Source organism: Apiotrichum porosum (genome assembly GCF_003942205.1).
Source record: "Apiotrichum porosum strain DSM 27194 chromosome Unknown scaffold_17, whole genome shotgun sequence".
Lineage (NCBI taxonomy): Eukaryota > Fungi > Basidiomycota > Tremellomycetes > Trichosporonales > Trichosporonaceae > Apiotrichum > Apiotrichum porosum.
The window spans coordinates 210,876-223,830 of record NW_021167124.1 but is presented as its reverse complement, the minus strand read 5'-3'; the positions used below and the strand labels follow the sequence as shown (position 1 = coordinate 223,830).

General features: G+C 57.7%; 4 protein-coding genes across 4 annotated transcripts; 1 reads left to right on the top strand and 3 right to left on the bottom strand.

Annotated features, from left to right (window-relative positions):
• Window positions 1-1,270: 1,270 nt before the first annotated feature.
• Window positions 1,271-2,946, bottom strand: EHS24_003562 (uncharacterized protein; the record flags this gene model as incomplete). Its single annotated transcript, XM_028619227.1, has 6 exons — window positions 1,271-1,289; window positions 1,388-1,477; window positions 1,584-1,880; window positions 2,105-2,165; window positions 2,221-2,239; window positions 2,806-2,946. 6 exons carry the CDS (start codon window positions 2,944-2,946, stop codon window positions 1,271-1,273), a joined length of 627 nt encoding a protein of 208 aa, XP_028472401.1.
• An 864-nt stretch (window positions 2,947-3,810) lies between these two features.
• Window positions 3,811-7,079, bottom strand: RIM20 (pH-response regulator protein palA/rim20; the record flags this gene model as incomplete). Its single annotated transcript, XM_028619226.1, has 14 exons — window positions 3,811-4,309; window positions 4,359-4,570; window positions 4,615-4,956; window positions 4,995-5,219; window positions 5,259-5,439; window positions 5,479-5,792; window positions 5,833-6,027; window positions 6,066-6,140; window positions 6,188-6,231; window positions 6,270-6,441; window positions 6,484-6,681; window positions 6,725-6,770; window positions 6,830-7,035; window positions 7,077-7,079. 14 exons carry the CDS (start codon window positions 7,077-7,079, stop codon window positions 3,811-3,813), a joined length of 2,712 nt encoding a protein of 903 aa, XP_028472400.1.
• A 249-nt stretch (window positions 7,080-7,328) lies between these two features.
• On the top strand, window positions 7,329-8,960 carry EHS24_003560 (uncharacterized protein; the record flags this gene model as incomplete). The annotated part of the gene is made up of 6 exons (XM_028619225.1): window positions 7,329-7,798; window positions 7,844-8,174; window positions 8,240-8,466; window positions 8,506-8,628; window positions 8,678-8,916; window positions 8,953-8,960. 6 exons carry the CDS (start codon window positions 7,329-7,331, stop codon window positions 8,958-8,960), a joined length of 1,398 nt encoding a protein of 465 aa, XP_028472399.1.
• Window positions 8,961-9,198: 238 nt separating this feature from the next.
• Window positions 9,199-12,287, bottom strand: EHS24_003559 (uncharacterized protein; the record flags this gene model as incomplete). The annotated part of the gene is made up of 11 exons (XM_028619224.1): window positions 9,199-10,013; window positions 10,051-10,255; window positions 10,329-10,405; window positions 10,449-10,713; window positions 10,752-10,985; window positions 11,022-11,138; window positions 11,173-11,280; window positions 11,318-11,588; window positions 11,627-11,850; window positions 11,896-11,954; window positions 12,068-12,287. 11 exons carry the CDS (start codon window positions 12,285-12,287, stop codon window positions 9,199-9,201), a joined length of 2,595 nt encoding a protein of 864 aa, XP_028472398.1.
• Between the last annotated feature and the right edge of the window lie 668 nt (window positions 12,288-12,955).

The following is a 12,955-nucleotide window of genomic DNA, read 5'->3' as shown; positions in this document are numbered from 1 at the left end:
ACATGACAGCAGAATGCCCCGTTTGGTCGCTCCCCGAGATCCCATCGATCCCCATCCCGACCAGGATCACCCGCGCCGAACCCGCGTCCGCCGCGGAGCCGGATAATGGAACACGCGTGTGTTTGGAGAGACCCTGGTTTCTGGTTCTTTTCCGAGACACCGTCACGTCTGTGCCATACCTGAGTACCGTGTGTGTCTCTGTACGTTCTGTGCTAGCTTCCAGAGATCCAGAGAGGGAAAAAAGGCAAGCGACCGGCGTTCTGGCTCGGTCGGTCGGTATTCACACAAGCGCCAGAGGCGGCAAAGCCTTTTTTTCCTCCCCAATATACATACCTCGTCTCGGTCTTGGGCTGGCTGTAAGCTGCTGCGACTCGCTCGCACTAGATTCAGAGGTGCTCACCCTCCCTCCAGTGCGGCGGCTGTTCGCACCCCCATGTCAATCGGGGGAGGCGGACTGCTACTGCGCGCACGCGCAGCATGCCGTTCACTATCGGACCAGTAGGCCAGTGGGCCAGTGGCAGATGCTCGCGGCCGTTGTTCGCATCCCAGTGGGCTAGGGCAGCGACTTTCCACCTTGTTGATCGCATTAATATCCTCTCACGCGCGCGTGGCGCCACGGCTGGTCGCGTTACAGTTCGCCTCTACGTTTGGCTGCGACATTTTTGTTTTACTGCTCGGGAGCGTGGTCTCGTCTGCCTGTGGGACCTGTGGGTCTGCCGTCGCTGTTGCTGTTGCTGTTGCTGTGACCAGGTGGCCGATGGCCGGTGGGATGACTTTATCGTCCATTGGTTTTGAACTGGTGTTTCACAGGGCGGCGTCCATGTTGCTGTCTTGTCCGATCGTCGTGGCTGACCTCATGCGGTATTATTCGCCCTTGGGCCCAAACAATCACAGCCACAGCACCACAGCACGTACTGCTCATAGGATCACAGGATTCATCTCACTCACTTCGACCTATTGAGCTAAGAACGTTCATCCGCACCACACTCGAACGCGCGCGGTATCAATGACGGCAGGTGTGTTGCGCAACTTGCGCCGTTTTAGTTTTTAATCCGGGACCGTGGTCCCTCCTCCAGAGCACGACACACGACACACACTCTCGTCCCGGCCGTCATGGACACACCTTGGCCTTGCGAATACACAATACATGGGGGAGGGGAAAAAAAGGTCGGGAGGGAAGAAGAGAGAAAATTTCCTATGCACGAAACGAATGGAGAGACCACGACGTGAAAAGAGCAGCGGGAGGAAGGCGGATGTCCTCTAGTTTCTCCTAGTTCTGGTTGCGCCACCTGGAACGTCGGGTCAGCACTTGGCTCCGCCAAGAATGCAAGAATAGCCCAAGCCGACGGCCGCGCCGTGGACGTGTCACGCGGGCTACGCTACTCACTTGAGGTGGGACTCGTAAAACGCAAGCATGGCCTGGGGGCAGCGCTTGTTTGTGACCACAGTCGACTGCGCGAGCTGGTCACCATCAACCCTATAACGAATGTCAGCGCCCTGGACCGGCTCATACCGACGACAAGTTGGTATTGGACCGCATGGGTTCGCGCAAGCACTTGTCGCCGTTAGACGTCAACACTCACATGGTCATGTAGACGAGCAACTTGTTGTCGGATGTACGCTCAACGGTGTCGATAGACTTGACCAGGGGCTCCCAGTCGCGAACCTTCTCGTACTTGCCGATCGGGTCGGTGTGCGTGTCGGCGTACTGGAGGTCGTCCTCTGGTGGGGTGGCAGCACGCGCCGCAGCGGAAGTACGGGCACGCTTGGTCTTCCTCTGCGTCGAGTCGGGCGTGGCGGCCTTGGATTTCCTCACGTCACCGATCTGGTCCTTTGGCTGCTTGGCCCAGTAGTTCTTGACAATGTCCTCGGCGTGCTCACTGTTGACGAGCACGGTAAGCATGTGGAGGCAGTGCACCAGGTACCGTTGTCCGTTGACGGTATGCAGGACCATGGCATGGCACAGGTGGGCGGGGTATGGTGAGTGGCCACGGGATAGTCGGAGTCAGTTGCCGTGATTGACATCGGTGTTCGAAAGAGTTGGGAAAGGCACCACGGTCAGCCACTGTTGACACCACTCCAAGGAACCTGGAAAAGAACGTACACGTTGGCCTGGGGCTCCCAAGTGTTGTGCTCAGGTCCGTAACCCTTCCATGAAACGAGGTCTTGCTGTCAATACCATGCTCTTGTTGATGCTGTGGTTGATGACCTGGGACTTACACTGGTGCTTTCCCCCGCGCTGAGGAAAAGGTCAGCCACCGGCCACCGGCTAGCAGGATCATTTCACGACAACAACATTCGGGCGGGCCTCCACTTTTGCCAACACCCAAACCCTGCGCTACCAGTGAGAGAGTCCATGTTCCTCCAAGCAGCGCCTGCAGTGAATGCAGAGCAGACGACGAAAGAACATCGCCTCCATCTCACGGTGAGTAACGGCACGGCCATTACCGGCAGTGTCCCGGGTTGGCCTCATCGCTTCCCGGCGGTGAGACCTTGGGTGGATGCCATATTTGAACCATCCATCTCGGGCCAGGTGAGACCTCTGTAGACCAAGCACAGAGAAGAACTGGCAAGAGGCGTGGAGTGCTTCCAGTACTTGACTGTGTACCCTCACTCTCCTTGGCTGCTGTTCTGCACGGCCACCCCCCTTATGCGCCTGCTCGCCATTCGATCGAGGCCCATGAGCAAGCAGCAGCAGCCCCATCGCAAGGGATGCCAGAGCCCACCTGCTCAGCTGATTGACCCCCCCACACACACGTGCACACACTCGCCAAAAACAACTCAGGAGAGGAACACAAGACTTACCAGGGGCTTGTGGGCGACAATAGCCTCGACCTCGTACTCGTCCTCGCTCTCGGCCTCGGTGTCGTCGGCATCGATGATCTCGACGTCTTGGGGGGGCGACTCGGTGTTGCGCGCAGCGCTCCTCGAGACTGAACGCGCCATTTTCAACAAGACTTGCACGGCTGGAGTGTGGGTGGGTGGCAAGAAGGCGGAGGGAAGATGGATGCGGCCTGCAGAGTTGGGGAGCAAAGGGGAGGGAAGGCGGGGTCTTGCGCCCGCGCAAGAAGAGGGATCGCTTGGGGCTGTCTACCGCTGGTGACGCGGGCAAGAGGGGATCGCGAGTGGTATACACGTGCTGTATGTGTCCTGTTCAGAGCGCGATGTTGCGCTGCTCGTCGACCTGTGAGGGATGGGGATGGAGAGGGCGGGGTTGTTCAAAGACGCGGCTGTAACCTGGAGTGTTTGTGGGAGTGTGTGTGTGATGGGATCGCGAACTGCAGGATTTGCTTCCGTCCCATATGTTTTGGCGGTGGGTGGCATATGGCGTGTGTTGTACCCACCGCAAGCGATGGGGCCCGCTGCAGCCGTGTTGACACTGGACATGCATATGGATCTTGATAGCTGCAGTGCAGGTAGTATGAAACCATGATGCCTCTCTCTTTTCCTTTCCAGAATAGCGGTTTTATGTCAACGACAAACTATCATAGGTTAAATGTCTCCAACAAATGGCTTTAATTGTGGGAGAGTATATGTTCTTTCTGTGCCAACCATAGCATCTCTCATTGCATGCTGTCCCCCCAACTCTGCAAAATTCACCACTTTTTACGAGAACGCAGCAGCCTATGTGCTTACTCGGTGGGACAAAATCCGTGCATGTTGCAGGACAATAACCACTTGTGACTGAAATGTCATTTCCCGGCACCTGCCTCAACCTGCGTCCCAGCATCTGTCAAGTCCAATCTGTGACCTCACTGCATCCTTGGACCACACTCTTAAAAGTCTCTATCATATTATCAACCTCCCTACCTAAATGACACCCTCACCACCACCGCGGGATCCCTTCTTGTACGGGTTCCGGTTGGGGTCGCCAATGGGGCCCTTGGCAACGCTGGCGCGGGTGACGCGCCTCGGCGAGTCGACAGTCACGGGCGGTGCCGGGGCCGGACGAGTGGGGACGCCGCCGGAGCGAATGACGGGCGGGGGAGGAGGGGGAGGCAAGAAGTCTGAGCCTGATTGCCACTGTGCCGAGTTGGGGTGGGGCAAGCCAAAGGTCTTGGGAGGAGGGGAGAGGACGGGCGCTGAAGCCGCAGCTACAGACGGGGGTGGGGAGACCACTGGTGGGGATGCGCGGGGCGGAGAAGGAGCAGAATAGTGCTGTTGCGGGGGAAGCGAGTAGGACGTCTGAGGGGAGAAGTACTGCTGTTGCTGTTGCTGTTGCTGTTGCTGCTGTGCCGGTGGCGGTGACTGAGCTTGAGCAGGAGAGTGTGACTCGAGAGACACGTTCTGCAGTTGGGACGCCAAATTGCTGATGGGTTAGTTAGCAACGGCCGGGGCACTCCAAGCACAAAACTCACCCAACATCCACTCGCCTGGCATTGAGGAACTGGTGGCATGCCTCCTGGAACTGGTGCAGCATGTCGGCGAGCGAGTTGTAGAACTTGATGCCCTCCTCGGCATTGTCTACAATCTCGCGCCACTTCCAGTATGCCATGTCCATGTCCTGGAGTCGGCGCTCACGTTCCTTGACACGAGGGTCCTCCTTGCGCTCTGCAATAAAGGTTTCGTTCTGTTGCTGTTGGGTTAGCAAAAACACGAGGATATTGAACCCACCCTGATCTGTTCAAGGAGTTGGTCCTGCGAGTCTGCCTCGGCGGTCATGCCATCGCGGAGACGGTCATACTTGGACAGGGCCTTTTCAAAGATGCTCTCAAACCACTCGGGCTTGACATCACCTGATCCGCCATGGGCCAAGCGAGTTGCCTCCTGCAGCACTGCGGGACGCACATCGTCTTGCTCCGAGACCTGGCGCGCCTCGGCAACGAGGGCAGCACGGTGCGCAATACGGTCATCGAGGTCCTCGAGGGACGCACGCAGAGGGCGGACAGAAGAAGGCAGGGGGGCAAAACCGCTACCGCTCGACGTGGTGGACGGGACGTGGTCGGAGATGATATCCTGGAGGAGTTAGGTCCGAGGGTCAACAGACAACTCACCTCGCCGCCAGAAAGAATCTCAATCATGTTGCGCCACTCCTCCCACTTGGTGCGGACCATCGCGTCGCTGCCAGCTGCCTGCTTGAGGGTGGCATCATACTGTCCAGCATTGGCAATGAGTGACTGGTTGGCAACATGTGAGGGAGGACGAGACTCGGCAAGGTGGGGCTGCCTCTCAATGAGCTGCTCAGTTTCATGAGCTTCTTGGTCGAGAATGTCCATGGCCTGTGATGTTAGCTGAGAAACGGTTCCAGGGTAGCTCACCTCTGACAGAATCTTGGCATTGGACTTGGCTAGCCTGTTGGCATCCATGAGCAAGCTGCGGATCTTGTCAACGCCACCAGCCGCGTCCACCTCTTCGGCCTTCTTCAGCAATGAGGGTGGCAGGCCAACAGGTCGCTCAAGGGCTTGCAATGAGCCAGGGAGGTTGAGAGATTGCAAAGTGCTGCACAGGGTTAGTTTTGAACCCTCTGGCAACACTCACCTTGCGGCCACACCATCCAGCTCCTCGCGTTTGACGTCCATCTCGCGAATCAGAGTGTCCTTGCGGTCGTCGTAAATGCTGAGAGCAAGATGAACACCATAAGGGACGAGACCGCTGAAGAGTGGGGGAGTTCCAGCGCCGCCGCTCAGAAGCCAGGCGACAGGGTCAGACACTTCGGTAGGAGTGGTAAGCTTGACCATGCCAACGCCGACGACAGGGGCAAGCTGGGAGGCGGTGGGGATGGGGCAAACGTAGACAAGGTCGTTATCACGGACAGCGCGGTCAAGCGAGGTCTTGACTGCGGCAGACAGGTTCTGAGAGTTAGTCAGGTGCGCTAGAGCGTCTCCAACTCACCTTGAGGTCCTGGATAACCGAGTCGCTCACACCCTTCTTACCGATGTCGAGACCCTTCTTGGCGAGGCCCTCGGCAACACGCAAACGGGCAATCTCGTCACCGTAACGGTTCTTCTCGAGATCCTCTTGAGAGAGACGGAACTGGGCCGCCGCCTCAAAGTGCATGCTCTTGACAGTCATGTGGTTTGTCCACGCCTGAGGTGTGAGCCCGGTCAAAGTCAGCAAAAGCGTACCTGAGGAAAGTACGAGGCCGAAGGCATGTCCATGCTGTTCGCCGCCTTGAGCGCAGACTTGTAGTACTCGGAGACCTATCTCGTTAGTACAAGGAGGGTGGGGTGCCTGCTTCTTTACTAACCTTCATGGACAGCTTGGCAATGAGAGCGTTCTTGTATGACCCCTCTGTGATTGTTAGCTCTGTACACCGCCCGCTAGCTTACGAAGGACAGCTTGCTGCCAGTAACACTCCTGTGCCTCTGCGAGAACAAATTCGCGCATAGTGGTGAGAAAGCTCTCGCTCATGTCGTACCCTGCAGCCTGGGGCGATGACACCTCGCTCTTCAAAGTCGGCAGGACGGCGGTGATCAGGTAATTCAGGATACCGGCGGCTTGCTGTTGTTGATGTCAGCTTCGGCAACAAAAGCTGTAGCTTACAGTGAGGAATCCTAAAGCACGCTTAATTCCCTCTGCCTCTGCACGGCGCTCCATGGCGGCCAGAGTGGCATAGATGGACGAGATGTTGTACAGCACTGCTGCGCGCTCGTAGGTGAATGACGGCAGCGCGATGGGGGCATCCGGAGAGATTGAGTACGGCGGAGGGAAGGGGAGGCTGTACGAGAACGATACACCAATCTGTTCATTAGCTGACTTCGTGTGCGACATGCCAGCTACTCACGTCTGAAGGAAACTTGGTCGCCACAAACGCCAGCTGAGCATGGTACCTTGGCCACTGGGTCAGCAATGCTTTCTCGCCACCACAGGTAACAGTGGTTTGACCCACTTGATGAGGCCCTTTGCAATTTCAGGATGGGCTTCAGCCTTGGGGTTGACCCACTCGCGACGCATGCCGACTAGCGTGTCGACATCGCGCCTGAATGCGTCTGGGTGCGCATCGCGGAAATGGCTCGAGATGTAGGCGAGCAAGTGGGAGCTGAGATCGGGAATTGAGCTGGCCTGCTTGCCCGGCACTGCGAGAAAGTTTGTGGCCTGTTATGTTAGCTGAATTGTCACCCAAGCTTCAGCCTTACCATGGTATCTCTAATGTCGATGCCGTTGCTTGGCCGTTTGGGGAGTGAGGACAGACGAGGGGTGACGCCAGCGACTGTTGTGTTGTGGACGTTGTGGTGGTGCGAGATCGTCATCGACCAGAAAGCCCACGTGGCTGAAAAGGGAAGGCTCGTTTAAATAGATTACACGGCCACTGTGGAAGACGTCGTGTTGACGTTGTTTTGTGATGCTCGTTCTTCCTTCTTCTTCCACCCACACATCATCGCCCAGCCATGTCGGCGTCTCCGCTGGCGAGGCAGTCTCGCAAGTCGCTCAGCGCATTTGCAAGACCCCCATCCCAGCTTTCCCGCTCGACCCGCGACTTGGACGACGGCCCATCGACCCCAACGTCGTCGTCATCCCACCAGAACGCCTTTGCCACGCCAGTCCGTGACCACACGGAACGTGAGCGTCCGCGCTACCGCTCATCGGCTGTCGGTGTAGGCGTCGGCACTGTAGAGTCTCCCGGTCCCATTACCCCGCATGGCGCGCACATCACATACTCGCCCTACGCGACCACGCCGCCTGCGGGTCTGTCCAAATCCTCGTCCATCCCCTTCGACATGGCGGCCAATGCCCGTGCCGCTAAGCAGTACGAGGAGGAGCGCAAACGCGAGGCTCGTCGTGCATCGCTCAACCCTGTGTATGAGTCCACCTCGGGAAAGAAGAAGCGCTTCGTGCGCAAAAAGTCACTGTGGAAACGGTACGTGACTGATTTTCTAGACATCCATGTCTAACATCCAAACAGCATGGTCGAGCTGCCTAGCAACGTGATTGATACCGCGTTGATCCAGATGCCCAACTCGGTTGAGGACGTTCTCCCGCCCGCCCGTTTTGCCAACCCCATTGCTTTGGCCCTCTACATCATCCACTGGTTCCTCCTTGCTCCCCTGCGTTCGCCCCAAGCTGACGACGGTGGTATTATCCGCCACCGCTCTGGCGTCGATGACCGCTGGGGACGGTACGAGGAGGAACCCAAGGCCCGTCGTGGTATTGTCGGCACTCGTACTGTGAGCTTATCTACAGTGAGGAAAGCTAACACCGCAGGCATTCCTCGTTACCTTCCTCCTGTTTACTTTGTCGGCCGCCAACGCCGTGTGGCTCTTCACCCGCTTCAGGAACTATGACCTTCTGTTGCGCACAGTGGGTGTTCGCCGTGTTTCCTCTTTCGCTAACCCATCAGGCCAAGGACCCTATTTCATCCCCTCACGCCTCCCCGGCCCCGTCCCCTACTGCGCGCAAGAGCACGTCGACGCACACCTCTCCAGCTCCAGTTGACGACAACGTCGTTCTTCCCTCCACTGCCTCGCCCGCGGAGAAGTATGCGCGTATCGCCGCTCACTGGCTGTGGATCTTTACGAAATGGGCTGCGTGAGTTACACCACCATCGGCTGTAGCTGACAAACTCAGCCGTTCCGTGCTGTCGGCCTTTGGCGCCCGCCCACCCCGTACCTCTGGCGAGGGTGGCGGCGACGACCGCATCCAGTCTCTGCACGTCTGGGAGCCTCCCGAATTCTGCCTCGCCTTCTTCTGGTGAGTTACCGTGCTCTCATTGCGAAACCACACTCTAACTCCTTCACAGCGCGTACGCTCCCTCGGCGCCGGTCGTCGCATACCTCATCACCGCGCCGCACCCGTTCCTTACACCCGTCATCCACGCCATGTCCATCTTCTTCCTCACGCAGCTCGCTGCCAACTATGCGCAGCTCGTCAAAGACCGCATGTTGCTCAGTGCAGAGGTCATGCGCGAGTATGACAGGAGGTTTGTGTACAAGAGGATCTTTGCCACCAAGGTCGACCGCGGAGTCGGCACAAGTGACCGTGGGTAGCGCCGCATCACTGTCGAGCTAACCCAAGCAGCGTAGATGTCACCCGTTTCTTCCCCTTTGTTCATAGACCCTCACGTGTCCCCGCACCACCATTCTTCATTCTCATCCGCGGCACTGTTCAGCTGCACACTCCCACCCATGAAATCATGTTTTCCCTTCACATTCCAGAGGTACAACAAAAGGTGCAATGTTTGTTCTAATGGGAGGAGATAAAAGAGCGAGGGACAGCAACTCATGACCCATCTATCTATTTGGGCATTCGGACGCTGCCGCTCTAGTGCAACGAGGGGCGGGTGGTCTCCTGAGACGTAGTGGCGGTACGTGAGCTCGCCTGGGTTGGGGTATTGCGTCCCGAGTGCGAGTCCGGCGCCGAAAGCGGCGAGGGTGAGAATACGGCATTGTCGCCGCCGCCGTTTGTGCCCGGCAGATGGAGCTTTGTGGGCGGGAGGATACCGACCTCGGCAATGGCAGAGCGGAGGGCGGTGCCCGTCTCGTCGATGGAATGCAAAAACCGGAGGAGTTCCTTGCACAGCTGGGTTTCCTTTGCGTCAATGGCCAGACGGAGGAGACGGACGGTGTCGCGCGCGTCGTCGGCCTCCTCGAGCGTGTGCATGACCAAGAGGTAGGATGCGGCAGTGCGCAGTGTCCCGGCGGCAAGGCACCGCTCGTACAGGTCACGCGGGCGACCGACGACGTCGAACAGCTGGGACCAGTGCTCAACCTCGGTCTTGCGCGCACAGCCGACGACGACGTCGAGCGATTCGGGGAAGTGGTCGAGGAAGGTGGCGACGAGGGCGAGTGTGCTGCCGCCGGGGGACGCTTCGGATTCGAGGCCAGAGCGTGCGTCTACCGTGTCTTCGAGCACAGAGTGCAGGAGCACTTCGAGCGAATGGCCAAAGTAGACTAGGTCCTGGTAGTTGGATGCAAAGGCGAGCGCGGATTTCATCTGCTTGTGGTCCAGGTGGTAGCGCAGGAAGGGGGGCAGGAAGAGGTGCGTTGAGGTCTGGAGCTTGAACATGACAAACGGGAGAGAGCGGCTGGACACGTCATAGTCCACGCCAATGATGATACCCTTGTCCATGAGAATGGCTGAAAAGTTAGCTCAGGAAAGAAAACGACAACTTACAAAGAGGGTAAAAGTCAAGTCTGAGATTGATGCTCTCCTTGACGCTCTCGTATGTGTCGAGGTCAAGGTCCACGCGGGTAGCCTCAATGGTCAGTGCGTCGAGCCACACGCGCATGCTGCGTCCGTCATAGCCCCAAAGCGAGTTTTCGAGCGTGCCGACACCGTGCAAGTGGGTCCAGTACGACTCGATGCGGTCGGCAAGCACCTGCATGTCATAGCGAACTTCATCCGTTCCGGCCTGGTTGGTCAGTTCCTTGCGAGCGTTTGAGACAACTCACCCTGCGCGGACGCAAAAGGACAAGACGGCCATCGACGAGGAAGATGATAGTGGCGACGATGAGGTCGTCCGTGGGGTCTCCGAGGCCTAATGTCAGCTCTGCCATTACACGATAGCTCACGCTTTTGGGCCTCTGGAATCAGCCATGACAAGGCCCTCACGCGCGCTGGCACAGTAACCAGACCACGGAAGCTGATACTGCCACATAACTGGATGCGGATCGAGTCGGAGGTTGGAATGATCACAAAGTGGTACAGCATGCTGTCGGCTGTGTAAACCAGGAGCGAGTTATCCAGCAGGGTCATGACAAGGACGGGCGAGGGCACGCTCTGGGCATGTAACACGTTGGTGTCGGACAAGTCCAAGTCGCGCGAATACAGGCGGATCTGATGGGTCAGATCAGCGACGGTGAGTTCGAACCTACCTGGTATTTTTTGTCCACCTCGACAGCGGCGATGAGTACATGGTGGAACCACAGTAGACCTCCACGGACAGTGAAACCACGCTCCTCACGCTCATGGGCAAAGAGCTTCCAGCGTCCAGAGGCGGCAGAGTAGTGGGTCAAACCACGACGGCCGGCAACGGCGATGAAGCGTCCATCGTTTGAGATAGAGGCGTAGCGAATGGGCCAGTTGGTGGCAATGTAAACATTAGGAATCTGCTATCAGCTTTATTACGGAATGATTGAGCTCACGTGAATGTGTTGCCACACGTCCGATTCCGGGTTAATCACACTCATGTCCGGCTGGTCTGCACCGCGGTACACGAGGACTCGGTCGTCCATCTGCAGGAACGCGTAACGAGTGTTGTCCTGGGGTCAGATCGGGACTAACAGATAATCTCACAGGTGAATGCTGTCCCGTTGTAGCGCTCTTGACAAAGGGCATGGCGTAGATACGGTCCGTCTCTGCTCTTGCCGTCATAAACAGGTCGAGGTTGCCTGGTGACCAGAACTGGATAGTCAGTTGACAATAACCGCGAACAACTCACCAAGTTTGATGCCCCGTTCATGAACGCGTCCGCGGCCGGCTCGTCATCATCCTGTCCTGCCACACCCCATCCGTCCAGACGACCGCCCATACTCCACACTGCCCAGCCATTCTCGTAGCCCACTGCCAGAGCGTATCCATCCGAGGTCCATGCCATTGACGTGACTTTGCCGGGCTGAACTCGGAGGTTGGCCGAGTGTTTCAAGTCGAGTTTGTGCGAGAAACGTGATTGTTGGGGGTAAGGTGGGAGAACGATGATGTTCACCAAGCCGCTGAAGAGGTTAGGCCAGATGGTCCAAGTTAACCTCACCTTTCTGTACCAACGGCCACTAATCCAAAACGGCCGTTGACAACTGCGTCCATGGCCTTGTCAAATGTGGGCGTCTTGCTGGTATCTTCTAGTTCCAGACTCGCCATGCCGTTGCGGATGCCTTCTGTTGAAGCTGGTGGTGGTGGGTAGACGACAGTTCCGAGCCACCTTCCTTCCGAGTTTACCGAGGGGACATTGCTTGAAACAGATCCACGACGGACCATCTGGAGAGTGGTTAGCTTGAGCCGCGCAGACAAGAAACCACGTACCTCCGTTCGGAGAAGCTCAATCTGGTTCGATGCGTACACTGCATGCACCCGCCCGTCGTCTGTAAGCAATGAATATGTGACCGGCAGACCCGGTATCCTCGTCGCCGTCATAGCGGTGGGCACGGGCACGCGTGCTTCTGTCAGCCAGTTTCAACAAATGAATGTCACTCACCAGACTGATCCATCCATTCCCTAGCTCTTGTGAGGTCCCAGAGCTCACACTCGATTTGCTCCTCGGTCTCGCCATCGAGTGGCAATGGGGGGAAATGAGAGCCCGCTTGGGTCACAAGCTGTGGTGGAAGGGGGTAGGGTACCTTGAGCATGGATGGCGGGTGCTTGAGAGTGATGAGCAGGCTGTGCGGCTGGGCAAGGATACTCTGGCACTTGCCCATGGCGAAGGCGACTCCCTGGGGCAAGAGCTCCCATCCCATTAGCACCTCACCTTCCCCAGGCCCACCGCCAGGAGGGAAGGAGGGTGTTGCTGCACTCTCATATGCAGGGAGAGCTGTAGGGACGAGTTGGTACAGCAGCAGGTTTGATGTTGTGGTCTGTCATGTCAGTTGCGCAGGAGTTTCGCAGCTCACCAAGATTATAAGCCCTCGGCCGTCCGACGCCCAGAACACGTTCTCATTTGAGCCCCAGCGGTCGACGCTCTCTTTTGTGCGCACGACAACAGTTTGCAGTACGGTCGGCTGTACATAATGTCAGCGCCAGCCAGTTTCAGGTTGCGTGAACCAACGGTCGCGTTCAGCTGTGAGCCACTGCCCGACCGCAAGAGGCACACACCACACTCACTCTGACATCCCAAATGCCGATGCCTGTCTCTGTGAGGGTTGCGAAGAGGTTGCCGCGTCTGGAGGGCTTTACTTTGAGGACTGGGTCGTCGCCTATGGGAGGCGGGACGGCGAGTATACGGGCTGCCGATGTTGGCCAGTACATTTGCCCGCGTTGGTGTGAGGTGCAGTTGTAGGATGTGTGCAATGAGAGAACGACGACGAGCGCACCCACAGCATGTGTCTCTCTCGACCGCGACCGCGTCGGCGGCAACGACCGGTGCTGG